Source organism: Falco peregrinus, chromosome 2 (assembly GCF_023634155.1).
Source record: "Falco peregrinus isolate bFalPer1 chromosome 2, bFalPer1.pri, whole genome shotgun sequence".
NCBI classification, from domain to species: domain Eukaryota; kingdom Metazoa; phylum Chordata; class Aves; order Falconiformes; family Falconidae; genus Falco; species Falco peregrinus.
In genome coordinates, this window is record NC_073722.1 from 39,401,969 (window position 1) to 39,419,110 (window position 17,142).

The 17,142-nt window shown below is 42.3% G+C and overlaps 1 protein-coding gene across 3 annotated transcripts in view; it reads right to left on the reverse strand.

Moving 5' to 3' along the window:
* EXOC6B (exocyst complex component 6B) overlaps positions 1-17,142 on the reverse strand; it is a 311,652-nt gene that overhangs the window by 250,503 nt on the left and 44,007 nt on the right. For all 3 annotated transcript variants that reach the window (XM_055795537.1, XM_055795536.1, XM_055795538.1), the window contains exons 2-3: positions 8,214-8,379; positions 1,505-1,552 (exon numbers count right to left, since the gene is read on the reverse strand). In XM_055795537.1, coding sequence (XP_055651512.1) covers positions 1,505-1,552; positions 8,214-8,379 — 214 coding nt within the window. The remainder of the gene's footprint in view (positions 1-1,504; positions 1,553-8,213; positions 8,380-17,142) is intronic.

The window sequence follows — 17,142 nt, forward strand, 5'->3', positions numbered from 1 at the left end:
AACACAGAGGTATGTTTATTTGATTCAGGAGAGAAGCTGCATCACCTCTTCCCAAAAGGGCATTTTTAATCTTTAATCTTTATTAGAATAATTGGTCTGATGCAGTTCAACATGGGGATTTTCTCATTTGTTTTTCCAAATGAAATGCAGTTGACTTAAACAGCAATGCCTATGTGTACCCCCAGCAAAATGAAGTCTGGGAGGGCAGTTTAGAAAGAAAACAAAAGCTGCAAAGAGTAGACACATCGAACATGAGGAGAGTGATCCAATTGATCAGGAGCAAAGACAAAGAGGGGAGAAGGACCATCCCTGGGAGTTCTCAGACATCTGCATCTTGGGCACCTGAAAACCTTCAAGCATCAGTGCCTTCAGCTCTGAAGTCCCCCCAAGTCTGTTAATGTTCCTTGTTGATTAAGAGGAAGAAGAGTGAATGTCATTAGAGGCACATCACATCCAGGACATACTAATCACTACCTTTGCTCCATGCCTTGATGCCTCTATCCATGCAGCTCAAAAACCACCCTGACTTTAACTGCTGCTGTACTGCACTGTGAAGCAGAAGCCAGACTCTCCAGCTCATATTCATAGAATCACTGCATGGTTTGGGTTGGAAGGGACATCTAGTCAAAGGTCATCTAGTTCCAATCTCCTGCCATAGAAAGGTGTCCCTGCCACCAGCCCAGGTTGTTCCAAGCTCCGTCCAGCCTGGCCTCGGACATTGCCAGGGATGGGGCATCCACAGGCTTCTCTGGGCAACCTAGTGCAGTGCCTCACCAAACCCATCCTAAAACATGTCCAGTCGAAACCTTGCCCTCTTCCAGTTTAAAACCGTTGCCCCTTATCCTGTCACTATAGGCCCTGGTATAAAGTCTCTCTCCATCTTTCTTACTAGCCCACTTCAAGCATTGAAAGGCTGCAACAAGGTCTCCCCGCAGCCTTCCCTTCTCCAGGCTGAACCCCCCCAACTCTCCCAGCCTGTCCCCACAGCAGAGCTGTTCCAGCCTCTGACCATCCCCGTGGTCCCCTCTGACCCCGCTCCAACAGCTCCACATCTCTCCTGTGCTGAGGACCCCCGAGCTGGATGAAGTATTCCAGGTAAGGTCTCACCAGAGCGGAGCAGAGGGGCAGAATCACCCGCCTCAACCTGCTGGCCTACAGGTGAAGCAGTAGTGTCGTGAATGATCCAAATGACACCATTTAGGGCTGCAGGAGCAAGCCCACAACCTGATTATTGTTTCAAGTCCCTCCTGCTTCCTAGGCTTTGCCTCTCACCAGCTTTGAATCCACAAGCGGTACAAAAGAAAAATCACTTCCCAACGCAACTCATCTTTCATGCAGAAAAGCAAAATACAGGAAAGGGAATCAGTGCTCGCTTTAATACCAATGCCGTATACATTAGCAGTTAATGCTGAGCAGTTATCAACGCTCAGTGTAATTTCCCACAAGCACAGCCAAATAGTGGAAACTCAAAAAAACAGACAGAATGAATGAATGTATCACTCACTTCTTTTCCCTCATTCTGCAGCTTTCGGTTGGTGTCCGTCACTTGATTCTGCAGGGATAATGGGGAAAAAAGACAAAGCACATCTACGTGTAAGTGAGGACAATGTTTTTCACAAATAAGAAACTGTACATAAACACCATCGCTTTTCACACAATCTTCTCTTGCATGGCATGAAACTGTTTAATGACCCATTTAATAGTTATCGCCATTCTGGCACATGGGACGCCAACAGCCACACAGCAAATACCAAGGGTTTTCTTCCCTGCTACCAGAGAAAAGAAAAAGGCAACAAGAGTTAATGCTGTTGCATGGCAGCCTCAAAATCCTGCAGTCTTAATGGATCAGATTTTGTAGCTAGCACTCACATGTGTTCTCATCTTAAAAGCTATTTTACCTGAGTGGTAGAGGAATTAAATTTCCCCTCCTCAACATCAAACAGATTACAAATAGGTTTTAACTCCTTAATATCATGGCAAGAAAAGAACTCTTCAATGTGGGCTTTACCTATACAGTTCAAATACTTTTAGATCTTCAGATGCATCTCGCACTGGACCCCTCCTCCTGTTGGTATAAAAATGTATTTTTATATACCTGGTATAAAAAAAAAGTATGTATTTTCCTTACTAAACTGTCTTTCTGTATTATCCCATCAGGCTGGGCCCCACAGTTCAAAAATTTCCCATTTTGCAAACTGGTAGGTTCCCTGGACCAGCAAGATCACAGCAGTTCAGCCCTTTACAGCTCTAGTTGACTCAGTACAGACACACATGAGAACAAAGCTAATTTTTAGACTCGTCAGGCTAGAAAATAAGCAGCTTGCACATTATTTAGACAAGTAGAAGGATGACTTTGGGAATTCTCCTGAATGCTCATTCAAGTTCAAACAGGAGAAGGTTTGTAAATCAAGATATACCATTTTCTACAGACCAGCTGGGATAGCCGAAACAAACTTTGAAGTAAACATGCCCAGCTTCAGGTCTTCAGCAGAAGCAGCCATTTATAAAGGTGAATGCCAGCAAAGAACTACTCTGAGTTCAGGTGCCTCATATCAGTCTGAGACTAAATTGCCATAAAACCACGTGGTTTTTCCCCATAGACTACCCTTTTCACTGCTACTAAAGTTGTAAATATTCATCTCCAGGCTTGTCTCTAAGATGTCTCAGAGCTTTCTAGTTTTACTCAGGCTCATTGTACGGTGGAAGCTGCTGCTGGATTTCAGCCGGCATAGTCAAATTTTATGAACTAGTTTCTGCGTGTTTTCAGGAGTTTTGTTCATTGCGTAGGCAAAATCAGTAACAGAGCTTGGGCAACAGCATGAGCTGTGACATGGAGCTCTCAAAGTACATCCAGGAGCATAAGATCACACAAACCAACTCAAGACCTTTATTTCCTGATTCTTTTCAACAATTGCAAAAACAAGCTGAATTTTTCATGAATCTGCCACTACTGAAGAAATATCACTTGATGCTCTGCAATTACCCAACAGAATGTGGATGGTGCACAGAGCAGAGAAAATAGCAGAGCAAAGCGGGACAAGCTTCAAGGTGGATTCAGAAGGTAACAGCCACCTCTTTCTCTTTTCAGCATGCCACAAGGCAACCAGTTCAGATAGGAGTGGAGCTTTGTATTAATAAATATAAAATTGGTTCAGGATCCAATTTGTTTCCTGCTGACTACTGAAAGATCCTGAGCAACAATCATTTCCCACACTGGTCCAAACTGCAACAGGACATCTCACACTGAAAGATCTGCGTGGCTCAAATGAACAGAGTTATCCAGCCTCACAGGCTTCCTTTTGTTTTAACAATGGCCATGCTGGTTTTTAATCTTACTGTGATGCAAGAAGGGGAGTCATCCCATGATCTCCCTGCACACAATTTCGCTACAGCATCTGCATCACATTGCTCCCTCTTCTGCAGTAGCTTCAGTGCTCCTGGCCGCTTGCCCTGTGCAAAAACTGCTCATTTCCTTTATGATGTATTGAGATTTTACAAGCAGGAGCATTGCATCTCTTCCAAAGATTATTTTATTTGCTTATATCCTGAAAATCCCACCAGGAAAAAGGAATCCATGTAGGGTAATTTAAAACTGCTCCTAAAATAATGCCAAGGCTATACTAGTCTCCTATTAAAATTACATATCAACTCCAGCTAAAGCAAAAAAGTAAGAATATATTCTGCCCTTGCACACTATGAGTTTTCAGGGGGCAGGGAGTTGTGTTTTCTTTTATTCTTAAGGTCTACATCCATACACTGAAAAAAATAGATGACTATTTATATAGACTCTCTGTAGACACATTGAAGCTTTTCAGACGAGGAGATTTTATAATCTAAGACAGACGCACAGCAAGGGGGGACAGACAACAGGTGGGCACATGTGAAGAAAGAGACGATGGGATCACACAAGGGGCTTAGGGATGCTCAAGTCATCAGTTCATTTATCTATATACAGAACATGTGGTATGGAGCAGGGCTTTGGTTTGGGGGTTTTTAAACATCACTCTGCTATCATTTAGAGAGTGTCAGCGTGATGAGAGAGAGGAGCAAAGGGCGCTGCAGAGGAATCCTGGGAATGGATCCGAAGGGCACCACCATGACCCCACGCGGCTGTGCCGACTCCATCCCGCTGTCCAACACCCACCTACTGCTGATTTCCAGCCTCCCTACGAAAGGGAGGGTGACTGTGGAGTGATCCTTCAAGTTGGCAACTCATGAACTTTCCAATCCGGAGGGTGCACTCAAGGACGGAGTTCATTACCCACCACCACAGCCATTCTCCTCTCATTAATGCAACCCCATGGGAATCCACTGCACGGCTGTTGTGCTTTCAGGTCATCCCACATCGTGGGGCACCAAGATCCCCCGCTTGGTTTTGCGTGGGTGAAGGTGATCTTCCCTTCACACTAAGCCAGCTGCCTCAGTTTAATTAAATCTACCTTAATCTGACTGCACTAAGCAATAAACGTTGCTTCCTTATTAATTTTCTCCCCCTGTCACACTCATAATTTCATAGATCTTATGACTTGTTGGCAGAGAGGGTTAGAATTGCAGATGTCTTTTCAGAGAAAAACCCTTTTATTAACTGCTCTTCGATAGTGGCAGGTGTGAAGAACTAAATTTGAGCAGAGATCATTAGCTACACAAAACAAGGCAACAAGTGATTCTACTGTAGCTCTTTGAAAATGGTCCTGGTGATCACAGTCCATGAAACTGAGGAACAGCCAGTGCCGTGCTGTTACTAAGAAAGCAACCATCACACAAATATGCATGAACATAATCCTACAATGTGCTTGAAATAACCCTTCTGCACCATTTCACTGGTGCCTGATTGCCTGTCCTAATGTAGAAACCATGCTTATCACCAAAACAGCCCTGAACACCATCAGCTGGAAGGACCTTCAAAGTAGGAAAGTAATAATGGTGATATGCCTAGAAAGCACAACCCTCTAGGATGGACTGGGGCTACCTATCTTACAGAGGACAAGACCAGAGAAGAACATTCCTCTAACCCGAAGACGACAGCTGCAAAACTAAGAGAAATAATCCCTCTTTTGTGTCTGACAGGCCAAACAGTAGTAGACCTAAAAAAGGCTTTTCAATCATGCCACTCAAGTTTCCTAGAGAAGGAAGGACAGCAGTACCTGGGCGATGACTAACATTAGAGGATGTTACATAAAAATCCATCAGGTATGACACAGCTGAAGAAGAACTTGCTTAAGAGAAAAGACAGACTACGTGATTTCTTGAAGTTGTCACCAGCCCTGTGGCTGTGATCCTTTCCCCTTCATGCCTCGAGTCAAGTTTCCCAAGTTGAAGCACGCTAATGTATAATCTATCTTTGCCCTTTTAAACTCCACTGGAATCTTTATAAGCTGTAACAGACTGGTACCTGGTTCTCGAGACCCAACAGCACCATGCATTTATAGGTTTGAGAACAGGTCAACATCAGGCTGCTCATTTCCTAATGAGGAAGAACGATTCTGCAGCACAAGATACAAAAACATTGAAGATGTGTAACAAAACAAAACAAACACCACCACCACCAAAACAACAATATTTTTCCTTGGAAAACATGTAAGAAATCAAAAGTAAAGAGAATTGTCATGGTGAAGCTATATCGTTTCAAAAAAAAAAAAAAAGACTAAGCAAACGCAAAAAAATTTCTGGTTTAAAAAACGTTACAGTTTAAATATCATCCAAAGGAAGGAGATGCCTTTTTAAAAATGTATCCTGTGTATTTTCAATTAACTTTACTTTTTTATCCATATAGAGATTACTAATCAGTGACACAGCACCTCTTGAAAACAACACAAAATACTGCCTAATGCAGAAATTCATTGCAGAGGAGATCCTCTGCTGATCAAGAAGATAAAGTTCCCAAATGAGTGCTAGTCCTTCACAGGGCACAAAAGCAGGTGAGAAGGTTCAGCAATCCAGCCCAGATTAGGTTTTAGTTCACTTGGGGCCACCTGAAACACAGCGTCACAGCACAGGGGGAAGAGGGCAGCTGTGTTACACATGAATTGGGGAAGATAATGCATCCAGCTCACATTTAGCATGTGCATTCTTAAAACAATGAACACCAATATTTCTGCAAGCACGATATTATACAAAACATCCCAAAGCTAAAAGCACACAAGTGAAGATACATCCTAGAGATGCAATAGGGAAGGCATTTATTTTGTTGCTGGTTGCACGTATGTTCAAAGACAAGCGCTATTGAGAAAAAGACCAAGATCAAATAGAGAATGAATAGCTGGAACAAAACACACTCTCACCACTCGACCCATGGATGATTCCCTGGGGAAGCCCTTACAAAGAGGGCTCAGTATTTCTCAAATAAGTTTCTGTGTATATTTTTCCCATGTGCCGTTTTATAGATCACATAGTAATGGAAATCAAGAGAGATCCTGAGGGTACAGAGATGGACTTCACAGTGTGCCACCAACAAAGTAGCTGTTTGTAGAATGGGAAACAGCAACAAGCCTTTGCAAACAAACAATGTGGAATTCTTGGCTAGAAACAATAGCTTTTTAAAAAAAAAAAAACAAACTTCCATGGTCTTTCCAATAGCCTCATCCTGCAATCAACTGCTGAATGAATCCTTGCCATGGAAATAATACGTATGTAGTAATATGGGTGCTTCCAGTGTCAGGACACCCCCCCCACAAAGTTGCTGCTGCAAGCACTCTTCCATTTGTGGGATGGAGACCTGTGTGTGTAAAGCTAGACACCTGCGAGGAAATGCCAGACATAGCTTAAAATGAATAAATAAACATATGAAAAGCAGCAGTCAGCACACTGAAGTTAGAATTCTTCCTTCTTTTCAAGAAAACTTGCTTTTCTGAGATTTTTTTGCCCCTTCCCCCCTTATTTATAACTTCATCTTTTCTAATGCACATTGAAGGGTCTTCCACACTCCTAGAGTCCCAGAAAGGTCCTTAAAAGGTCAGACTCCCCTCTGCCAGAAAGACTTGTTGTGGTCTTTGGAGTCAGTCCATGCCTTTTTGGGTGCCACACAACTCAGCTCCAGTCACTAAGTGACTGCTCTGGGAGGCTGCTTTTGGTTTTCATGTCAAGGTCACACCTTGTTGCTGCAGCAAGGGATGGCATAGTGGTCTCCCCTGCCTCTGTTCTAACTTGTGTAGGAAAAGGAGGAAGGTTCTCTGGCCTCTGACACCCATTAACTCATTGCTGTGCTTTTTTATACACCCCAAATTGTGAAATATTTGTATTTTAAGGCGCAGGAGCCAAACAAACCACAAGCTCACCCAGCCCCTACATGCAGAAACACCTCTAGGTCCTTTCTTCTCCCCGGAAGCCTGCCTACTTTCCTTCTCACCACTTACCCACATTCTGATACTACAAATGGCTTTTTCCAGATACTACTAAACACAGTTTTTCCAAGACATGGGTAAATTCCATCTTTCTCTCATGTTTCTGCACAGCTTTAAAGGCCACAATACCTGGAAAGTCCGTACCTGTAATCATTTTACTTTCTTCTTCCCCAGCTCTAACCATTTTGCCTTCTAGTTAAGCCAACCAAACCTGGAGATGCTACCGAAAAAAAGAATCAAGCTGTGTGTTTGTTTACTCAGTCTTTTAGTAGTTAGTGAAATTAGCAGTTATTTTTCACTACTGTTCCTGCTTACACCTGAACACCCTACAATGCTCTGATGTTCATTTGCTTTTAAATATTAACATTCCACTTCCCAACGTTGGGCAGACACCTCGTGACTGATCTGCTGATTTGTCTGACATAATGTTACCTGTGATGAGAATTCAGTGTTGGATGAGGCACTAGAGTAGATGCTGCTACAGCAGATTTACTTCTGACCGTAGAGCTTATTCTTGCTTAAGAACATGGTATAAGGTATACCAGGAAAAATAGCTTTCCTAATGCAGAACAGGGTTAGCTTTAATCTTTCTTGTGTTTTTAATATACCACACTGTTCCAGTTTGCCCAAATAACTATCAAACTTCAAATGACTAACCTATTTGCTACAGGAAGAATGAAGATCTATACACACCTTTTTTTATTTTTTAGCTAGAGGAGAGACGCTCTAGACAAAAGGAGAAAACATGGCATTCATGCGGTTTCACAGAATCCCAGAGTGGCTGAGTTTGGGTCATCTGGTCCTAGCCCCCTGCTCAAGCAGGGCCACCTACAGCAAGTTGCCCAGGACGAGGTCTAGACAGCTTTCCCTTACCTTCAGCTTCTGAGCTTCTCCTCTCACTTTCAGCAGCTCTGTGATGGAGTCCACAAAGCCCTGGTAATGGAAGTTGCACATTTTCTCAATCTCACGATCATGGTTTCTGATTCGTGCTTCCAGTTTCTCCATGAAACGACCATGTTCTTCTCCATCATAGACAGACCTAAAAAGAAGATACCAACATTGGTCAAGATGCCAATACCTGTTACTCTCATTACTTACAAGAAATACCCAAAATACAAGCTTTAGAAAAAAACTCCTGTGATAAAGGGATAGTTCTGCTTTTAATGTGCATACCCCAGGCACCAAACTCAGGTTTGAAAGTCTTTCTGTTCCAGCCCTTCTTTTTCTTTTTTCCACTTGCCAAAGACCAGCCTGACGTTCCCTCAGACTGCAACACGGCCAACCCAGCGCTGAATGCTCTGAAACAAGCCCTTGTGCTATTTGAGCTTAGCCACCCCTGATTACTACCTGCTATCATATGCTGTAATGGTGAGCACTCCTCTTGGACAATTTTCTGAATGTTCTTTGGGCTTCAAGGGTAAAAGCTACAACAGAAAAGCATCACCGCTACAGCTGCCAAAATCCATTTCCCTTACCACCCCCAATTTTGCCAGCATAGTTAGCCCTGGTACTGAAAGGCCTACGCAGCTGAAGACTACTCAAACTGACAGGGACTATTCAATCCAAGACACAGCGTACACTGTGCAAGCTGCAGGTAATGGGTGATCTTTGATACACTATTAAATTTAAGGGTGGAAGTTTAAAAAAAAAAATCTATCCTTCATATTTTCTTAAATTCCACCCAGCTGGAAAAAGCAGCTTGAATTGCCACGTTAAAATACTTTTTGTTCTGTCCACTACCAACACACGCTGTCTGGTAATGATCATTATTTCCAACAGTTCTGTAAAGCAGCCTAGAAGGCGACACACATCTGCAGAAAGAGCCGCTGTGCAGAAGCAATAGATTATGACTGCAAAATAAGCGAATGTTATTCTAGAAGGCAGAGGGATTGTGTCACACCCTGAAATGGTATAGGATTTTCAGGGGTTTTTTTCCTTTGTGTTTTTAACAGTAAACATAGATATTTTTATCGGAGTGTGGAAATCCTACCCTTAGACCTGTCTTTGTAAAGTTTCAGTATTTTGAGAAGCAGTGCGAGCTCCTAAACCTGAATTCTCTCCCAGTCCAAAAAAATTAAGTGCACAGTGAGCTTTGTGGGGTCTGAGCTTGTACTGCGTCAGAAAGTAAGGCTAAATTAATTATATACTGGACTCCATGCAGTGATTAGAGATAAAAGATGGGGAATGACAGAGCTGTAACAAGCTATAAAAATAAAAAGAATTAGTAATCACAGCAGTGACAACCAACAATTTAAAAAGAACCAGAACGTGATGAATCCAACTGGACAAATCAAATATTTCTGGCTGCAGAAAGCGATGTGATCCTTCAGTGTAATCTGTGCTCAAGTCACTTTGGAGAATCCCATCTCTGCAATCCACAAAGGTCTCAAAGTAATACAAAAAATACCAAGACAAGACTGAAACCCTGGAGGAAATCTACTTAATTACCATTCTTTAAAATCTGCCCTAGCAGTTTCATTTATACAGTTTCAGTATGCCATTCTCAACAGCAAAACAAAAATGCCAAATCTGTATAAGCCTACTTAAAACTCAATGTAAAATAACACTGTCACCAAGAGTAGAAGTCTTCAAAAGTGATCACATTGTGAAAGAGACAGAACTTCCGCAAATTACAGGAATGTCACCACTAGTATGATGCTAGTGGTTTTTCCTTACAGCCTAGCAGAGTTTGACTGGTAAAATACGAAAGTTGGAGACCGAGCGCCATCTAGTGCCGCACAGCCCCTTTGCAGGGGCTCTCAAAACAGCAAGGCACCTCTGCTCCGACAAACGTAGCTTCAAGCTAGTAACTCACATACAATAAGCAAATAAAGCTAGACAAGTTGTGTTTTCGTTAAAGTATATTAAAGCATGAAGTAAAAAAACCCACAACGGTAGTTACAGGTGCCACATAAATGTGTTTACATTCAAAGGAAAATACCACCTGCATTTACAGAGGCATCTATCAATGGAGAGAAATAGAAATCACTCAAAATTAATAACAAACTCTAGCCAAGTTTCCTTTGGAGATGGCTAACCTACAACATAAATGTCTGATGACTAAAACGCTTTAATGATTTTCTTTTTTTAGCCAAACTCTAGTGTAAAAAAAATAAAGTTGATGACAACAAGCAACAAAACCCCAGCATCTCAGGGATCAGCTCTAAGCTCATATTAAAAAAAAAAAAAAACACAAAACTTTTTCTTCCCTTTTGAGCTTTCCTGTTCATCCTCAACTCTCCCCTCCAATGCAGAACCACTATCCTTCACTCCCATCCTCCCTGTAAAACACTAGCAAACCAGCCCCAAACCAAACAAAACAGCAATGCACTTCAAGGTTGCAGGATGTCAACTCCAAGGTTACAGGATATCAACTTCTTGCTCTGTATCAAATATCATATAAGCAGACTACAGCGACTATGCAGTCACTTAGATCAAAATAAACAATGCAGGGACTCACAGTTTGACCGCAAGAACAAACCTCTCCCCCCTGCAACCACATCAAAACACTCTCAAATCCAAAACTCTACTATCATGATCTTTAGCTCCTGGCTCTGGTAGAGGTCCAGCTTCCTCAGCTGTTTCTTCAGCTGCCTGAGCTACAGCATCACTCTTGAAAATTCATCCTTGTGATCTTATACCCTTGACATACATGCACGGTTACCTAGCAACTATCAGTTTCTCAAGACCAACTCTGGTTCTCACCTGATCCACTCAACCAAGCACCTTCATTACACATTTCTTTCTTTTCAGGATTACCACATCTGGGGCATTCGATTTCCCACAGGCTTACCAAACCTTCGGGACACTCACTGCCTTGCTCTGGATCTACAGGTCTCTCCAGTCACTCCTCTCTATCTCATTTCTTCTGCACATGAACTCTGATCCTAGTAACATCCCTCCTGGTTCAAAGACTAACTACAGTCTGACCTGGATCCTCACTTAACTGTCTTGAAGTGAGAAGTGACTAGTAATTCAGAAGACATTAGAAGGTGATGCACAAAAAAATTTCTAGAAAGAAAAAAAAAAAATCTTACATGTGGATTTATACCCACTAATAATCACAACAGCACACAATGCGAAAAAAAAGTAAGGAAAACAAAAATAAGAATCCGTTTGGCTGTTCATTCTCTCAGTTGTAAACAACAAAGCACTGTAACAGTGCTATAGAAAATTACCCTTGAGGCTGCTTTTTTTTTTTTTCTTTGCTACAAAAAACTGCTGGTCAGATAGCTTTAGTAATAAGCCTCCCCCACAAAAAGCCTTTTGATTAAAAAAAGTCTGAGAAAGAGCAGTTGCCCCGCATGCACTTATCTTATAACTCTGGAGCAGGCTGTAATTCTCAAATTTAAGACTATGCTCAGTGACAGATCTGTCTGGTTTACATTTTTTAAGTACACTCACTAAACAAAACCACTTAAGATGACTTTTAAAAATTCTTGGATTGTATCATTAAGTTTCACAATTTCTACACTCATTAAAAATCCACTTCATTTGTTTCCAAAAGGTCAACTGGAAAAATCTTTCCAGGAAAGCCATAACAGGCAAATGCATCAGGAATTCGCATCTCCAGCCTTGCATTATTGCAAAGTTTATTTCCCAAAATAGGGGCAACCAAACCTGGCCCACACCAAGTGGCCAGATCATTAACAATGTGGATGCCAGAGACATGGATTTGTGGCACAGCTGGATGCTCTGGTGTCTTCTCCATTTGCCAAGCGGCAGAAAGCAAGTGTCAGCTCACAAAGAAGCACGACACGTTGACAGTGAACATTTCACACATTCACTCTCCCCCCCAGCACCCCAGAGCCTCGGTTGACTCTGGCTGTACTCAACCCCCACATTGCACTGAATGCTCTACTGCATTCTCAGTAACTTCATCATTCACAAAAGCAAAAACTAGGGAAAGAGCAGAGGTCTGGGGAATACAGCACAAGAGAAGGGTAAAAGAGACAACAAGCTCAGCTACAAATCTGTACAAATACAGAACATGGTCAAGGCATCTTGGGTCCTGCCACCAAGCACCAATACAATGTACATTCTCTCCAGCTGTGCTTTGGACACTTCATCTAGCTGTTCTCAGGCTGGCAGGTCCTATTACCAGCCACCACACACACTGAAAAAATGCCACAAGACCTTAAAGTTATTGCACATGTATAAATTAATGCTAGAAAATTTTTAGGAACTAGCTTTTCAGGTCCTCCCTACATCTCATGCTTAAGACGGCTTCAGGCAGCCGCGGAGAAGGCCAAGCCATGAAGCTGACCCTGCAACTTCATTCCCAATGACAGCTGCCTGCAGGACGGGGACTCAGAAGTAACCTAAATAAATTCAGCTGAAAGTACAGAGGAGGGAAATCTCTAGGGGCAAAATGAAAGAAATCTGGAACAATGCAAGGAGGACATTCTGGGGACAGAGGAACAGAAGTGACTAGCTTTTGTTTTCAATTAATAAGCGGAACAAATTCCTGAGTCTGTTGTGGACTTCAATTTTATTTTATTTTTTTTTCCCTTTAAACTTCTGTAGTGGTTTTAATCCTTCAGAAACATTTTCTTCTCATTAAGCTACATAAAAGCATTAGCAGTTTTGTTTAATCTTAGTCTAACTTTCGTAATAAACAAATTAACTACTGAGCAATGCAAAAAAAAAAAAATTTCAAGAGTGGTGCAACAGCTCCATGGAAAAAAGGTCAAAGAAAGTTTGCAAGACTATATGATACCTGTTTAATATCGAACTGTCACAGTTCACAGCTTCAAGTCTTCTGCTTCATGGAGTTCATTTGCGTACTGAGACAGCACCAGCAAGTTGTACCCCACTTGGAGCACTACACCTGGAATTATCTCTGTGGAAGCACAAGTGTAGATTTCGCTTTTTGTTTTCATTTTGCTAATTAAACAAAATCTAAGCCCACTCTGCTTTGTCCTATCACCCACATAGGTTTACAAATACAGAGAAAGAAGTCACTTTTTTTCCAGAAAGGAAAAGCATAACATGTTTAATCATAAGTATTTTTTATTATTACAGTTCAAAGCGCATTTCCATGTGTACTTTTCCTACTTACACCCACATACCTTGCACACAAATTTATTCCACCACTGTATTTTCAGTTTACAACAGAAATCATTCCAATCACTGCAGAATTCAGCAAAATATCAGCAATAACCCATTATCACAGGGTCCCAGCGTACAAAAAGTAATTTCTGAAGAGCACTGCTACATTTTATTATTTGGCAGAATGACCCTGGCTTCATAGGTGGGAACACCTACCTTGATTTCAGCAAGGTCCTGGCATGACCCTGGTGGGTATTCTCACAAGCACTCCAGAAGGAATGCTGCACAGCAAACTGCCATAAACCACATGCGTACGCTGCTCAAAAACCATCCCAAAAACGATGTTACTTGTCAATGACTGGCCTCAACAAGAAGAAGCTTTTCAACAGGGCTTCCACATGCATTTGTTCTGGGCCTGGTTTTCTTCAGTGGTTTTTTTAGCAAATTGGAAAATATAATGCAAGCTGTACTTTCAAAATATGTTGGTAACACCATAGTGAAGGGAGTTGCAAGCCTTCTGGAAAGCGGCAGCCAAAGGCCTCGAGAAACTGGGAGCATTTCCAGAAGTTAAGAAGGGTGAAGGTCAATAAAGGCAAGCGCATGGTAGTGGTCCCAGCAAAGGTCAAAATCAGCAGCACAAGTACAACGGGATCAGAGCGGAGGCAGGAGAGACCACAAAGTCCACACAAGCCACCTGCCACTGCACCTTATTTATTAGCCCACGAAAAGCCAAAGGAATTGGGTTTCGATTTGAAGGGAAAGGGCTGGTGAGAACACAGACAGCTCAGAGCCATGGAAGAAGTCCCCTGCTATGTTTAAAAGGGAGGAAGGTGAGGAGTTCTTGCAGGGCTGTTACAGTAAGAATGAGAGCAGACCAATTTGCAAAGAGCTAGGGCAGATTTTGTGATGAAACACAACTGAAGATAGTCAAAGCCCTGGAAGAAAGCATGCTGTGACACTGGAAACCCCGTTTATCAGTTTAAAAATAAGTTGAACAGACATTTGTTCAGGGATGGAGAAAGGATTCAATGCTGCCTCACCTCAGGCTCTCAGGCAGTCTTGACAATCCGGGATGGTAGAACAGGTCAGCAACAAATAAAATACCTTCCAGCCCTTTTTTTTTTTTCCTCTTTTTTGTTTTTTAATTTCTTGGGAGGTTTTAAAGCAGGCCAAACAATTAAGAAACTTACACACTGAACTGCCAGAGGTAGAAGTGGACTAGCACACAGACAAGAACATCAGCCCAACCTCACACCTTCCACCCATCCAACATGAGAGCATCTTTTCAGCATCACCAGAGAAATACACTATGAACACTAAACTACTAACAGAATACAGCCAAGCAGATAAGAGTAAAAGTCAAATTAAAACATTATTTATCATGTACAGGCACCTGCCACAGCAGGAGCCTGGAAGCCACCAGTGCAAGCAACAGGCAGGTATAATATGAAAACAGAAGAAAAAGCATTGTGTGAAAGAAAAGTAGGGATATTATTAACATGCAAAATCCTTGTCTTTTTGACAATATCTTTTGTATTACAACCTTTATTGGCACCGCACCATACGTGAGCTCTAGTCACACCTGAGCCCAGATGTTGCATCTGCAGCACAAGAGTTTCTACCAGTCCCAACATCAGTGTAGTGATGAAAAATTTAAAGACCAGAATACCAGGACAAGAGGCACAAACTACCCTACAAAGCCACTGCCACACTAAAAATTCTACCTGAACTACCAAATGTCAGAAAAGGTCAACTTCTCTTCTTCTGTATATATCTACAGATTGCAAAACAAAGAAAAGAGGGAAAGAAGTGGCTCCAAAACTAGATACGACGTACAAATACTTCTGGTGCAAATTATCCCCTTCTTAAAAACCTTTCAATACTCTCACCACGCAATGCAAAAGCTATGACATGAAGTTGAATACCACACACATTGCCCCATCTTTTTCAGAAAAATCACAAAAGATTGCAGTTCGGCCATGTCTCACTCCCCACTCCCAAAGCACTGCGAGACAGAGACCATCTCCATCACGAGGGTGACAGTTTTGGAAACAAGCCCTTTCTACTAGACACCACTCTTCCCTTGCTGTGCTATTTACCCTATCAGCAGCACAAGAAAGAGGAGAAAATGAACACTTGACTGTGAAGAAAGGCACCCTCCCAAAGTATCCACAAATCAGATTACCGATAACACCCAGTATCATTTTTATTAACTTTACAGAATGTTTCAGCCATTACATCTATAAAAGTAGTTTAGATCACCACAGAAAAAGTTTAATGTCTATACTCGCTGTGTTACTGTCCAATAAAAGTTTTTTCCTACTAACAAAGTTCATTTTGTTGTCTTATGCATTGTTTAAACAAGTAGATATTTTTTTTTGTGCATTCTTGGCTTTAAGTCTTGGACCCTCCTTTCTCTGTGAAGCAATGTTGTCATAACATCCAACAGAGGCACAACAAATCCTCAAGACATGCATAATATTAAAAGCACTGCATTCTAAAACCACACAAAGCACGTTAAAATTGACAGCAGCATGATTGATAACTTCCATGCTCAAAGCATACTGGCATCTTTGAAAGAGGACTCGGGCAGCAACACTAGCCAGCATGACACATGGGCTTACGCGCTGCTCATGCAGTCTTTCAAGACCAAAGCAGCAGCTTCACCATCTCCATCACCTCCACAGCACACAACAAAACAGCATTTGGCACAGACATCCCTGCCTGGCAGCACATGGTGCTCGGAGTGCCAGCTTTCAGCTCCTTTCCTCTTGCAGAAGAGCATGGTTCATTATCAAGGTCAACTGAAGGTCTCACTCGCAGGCAAAAGTTGAACAAGATGGCACAATTCAGCTCTTTGCTGCCAATTCATTGTGTCAAGAAGTCCCTGGCTTTCAGCAGCAGACAGATTTGTGCTTTGCACACAGCTTTGCCAGTGGAAAACAGCTTTCTGCCAGCTCCTACTTCAGTCCCACTAACAAGTCCTGCCTCCCTGCCCAAGCCCTTAGACCCTCTCCCGCACTACCAGCACCCCAAAAAGACTCTGGCTACTTTTAAACATTTTTGTACTCTTGATCAATTAGATCAAGACAGGATTAAGAGTAATCAAGTGGCTCCGTAATGAAACTTGATGCAAAAGGCACTTCTGGCAGAGACAAGCATCTTGCTGACCCAAATCCTCCCATCAGCACAGACCCTGATAGAGGAGGCTCACTCTCATTTACAGTCTAATAATTGCTTTCTAAAACTCCCATGCAAGTCTCAGATTAGAAACCAAGTAGGCTTCAGTTGCCTAAATATAGATGCCTGGCACCCTTTGAGATACCTGCCTAGGGCCAACCTGGCACGGGACCTACAAAGGACCAGTGTGTTGTTAAGAGACACAGCTGGAGGCCAGATAAGATGTACCTAGTGCTGCTGGCGATGCTGTGATACATCTGCTTCTGTGGCCGAGTTGCTCCCTGCCTGGGTTACCTCAGTTGGAGACACCCTTTCCTTCAGTTTGAGAGGACACGGGTCCCAAACCCACAGTTACACATGCCAAAAAGCAGAGAGGTTCTGTAGGAGACATGCTCAGAAATCAATTTGACTTGATGAACGTACGTGCAAGGGCTTCCCCAAATGATAAAACTGGGAACAGAAGAATACACTTACTGCATTTAACTCTGCTCTTGTAGTTTTCCATTATTTCATTTCTCCAGGTAGATACTCCACCACATCCCCAGGACCCATGCAGTCCAAATAAGACATA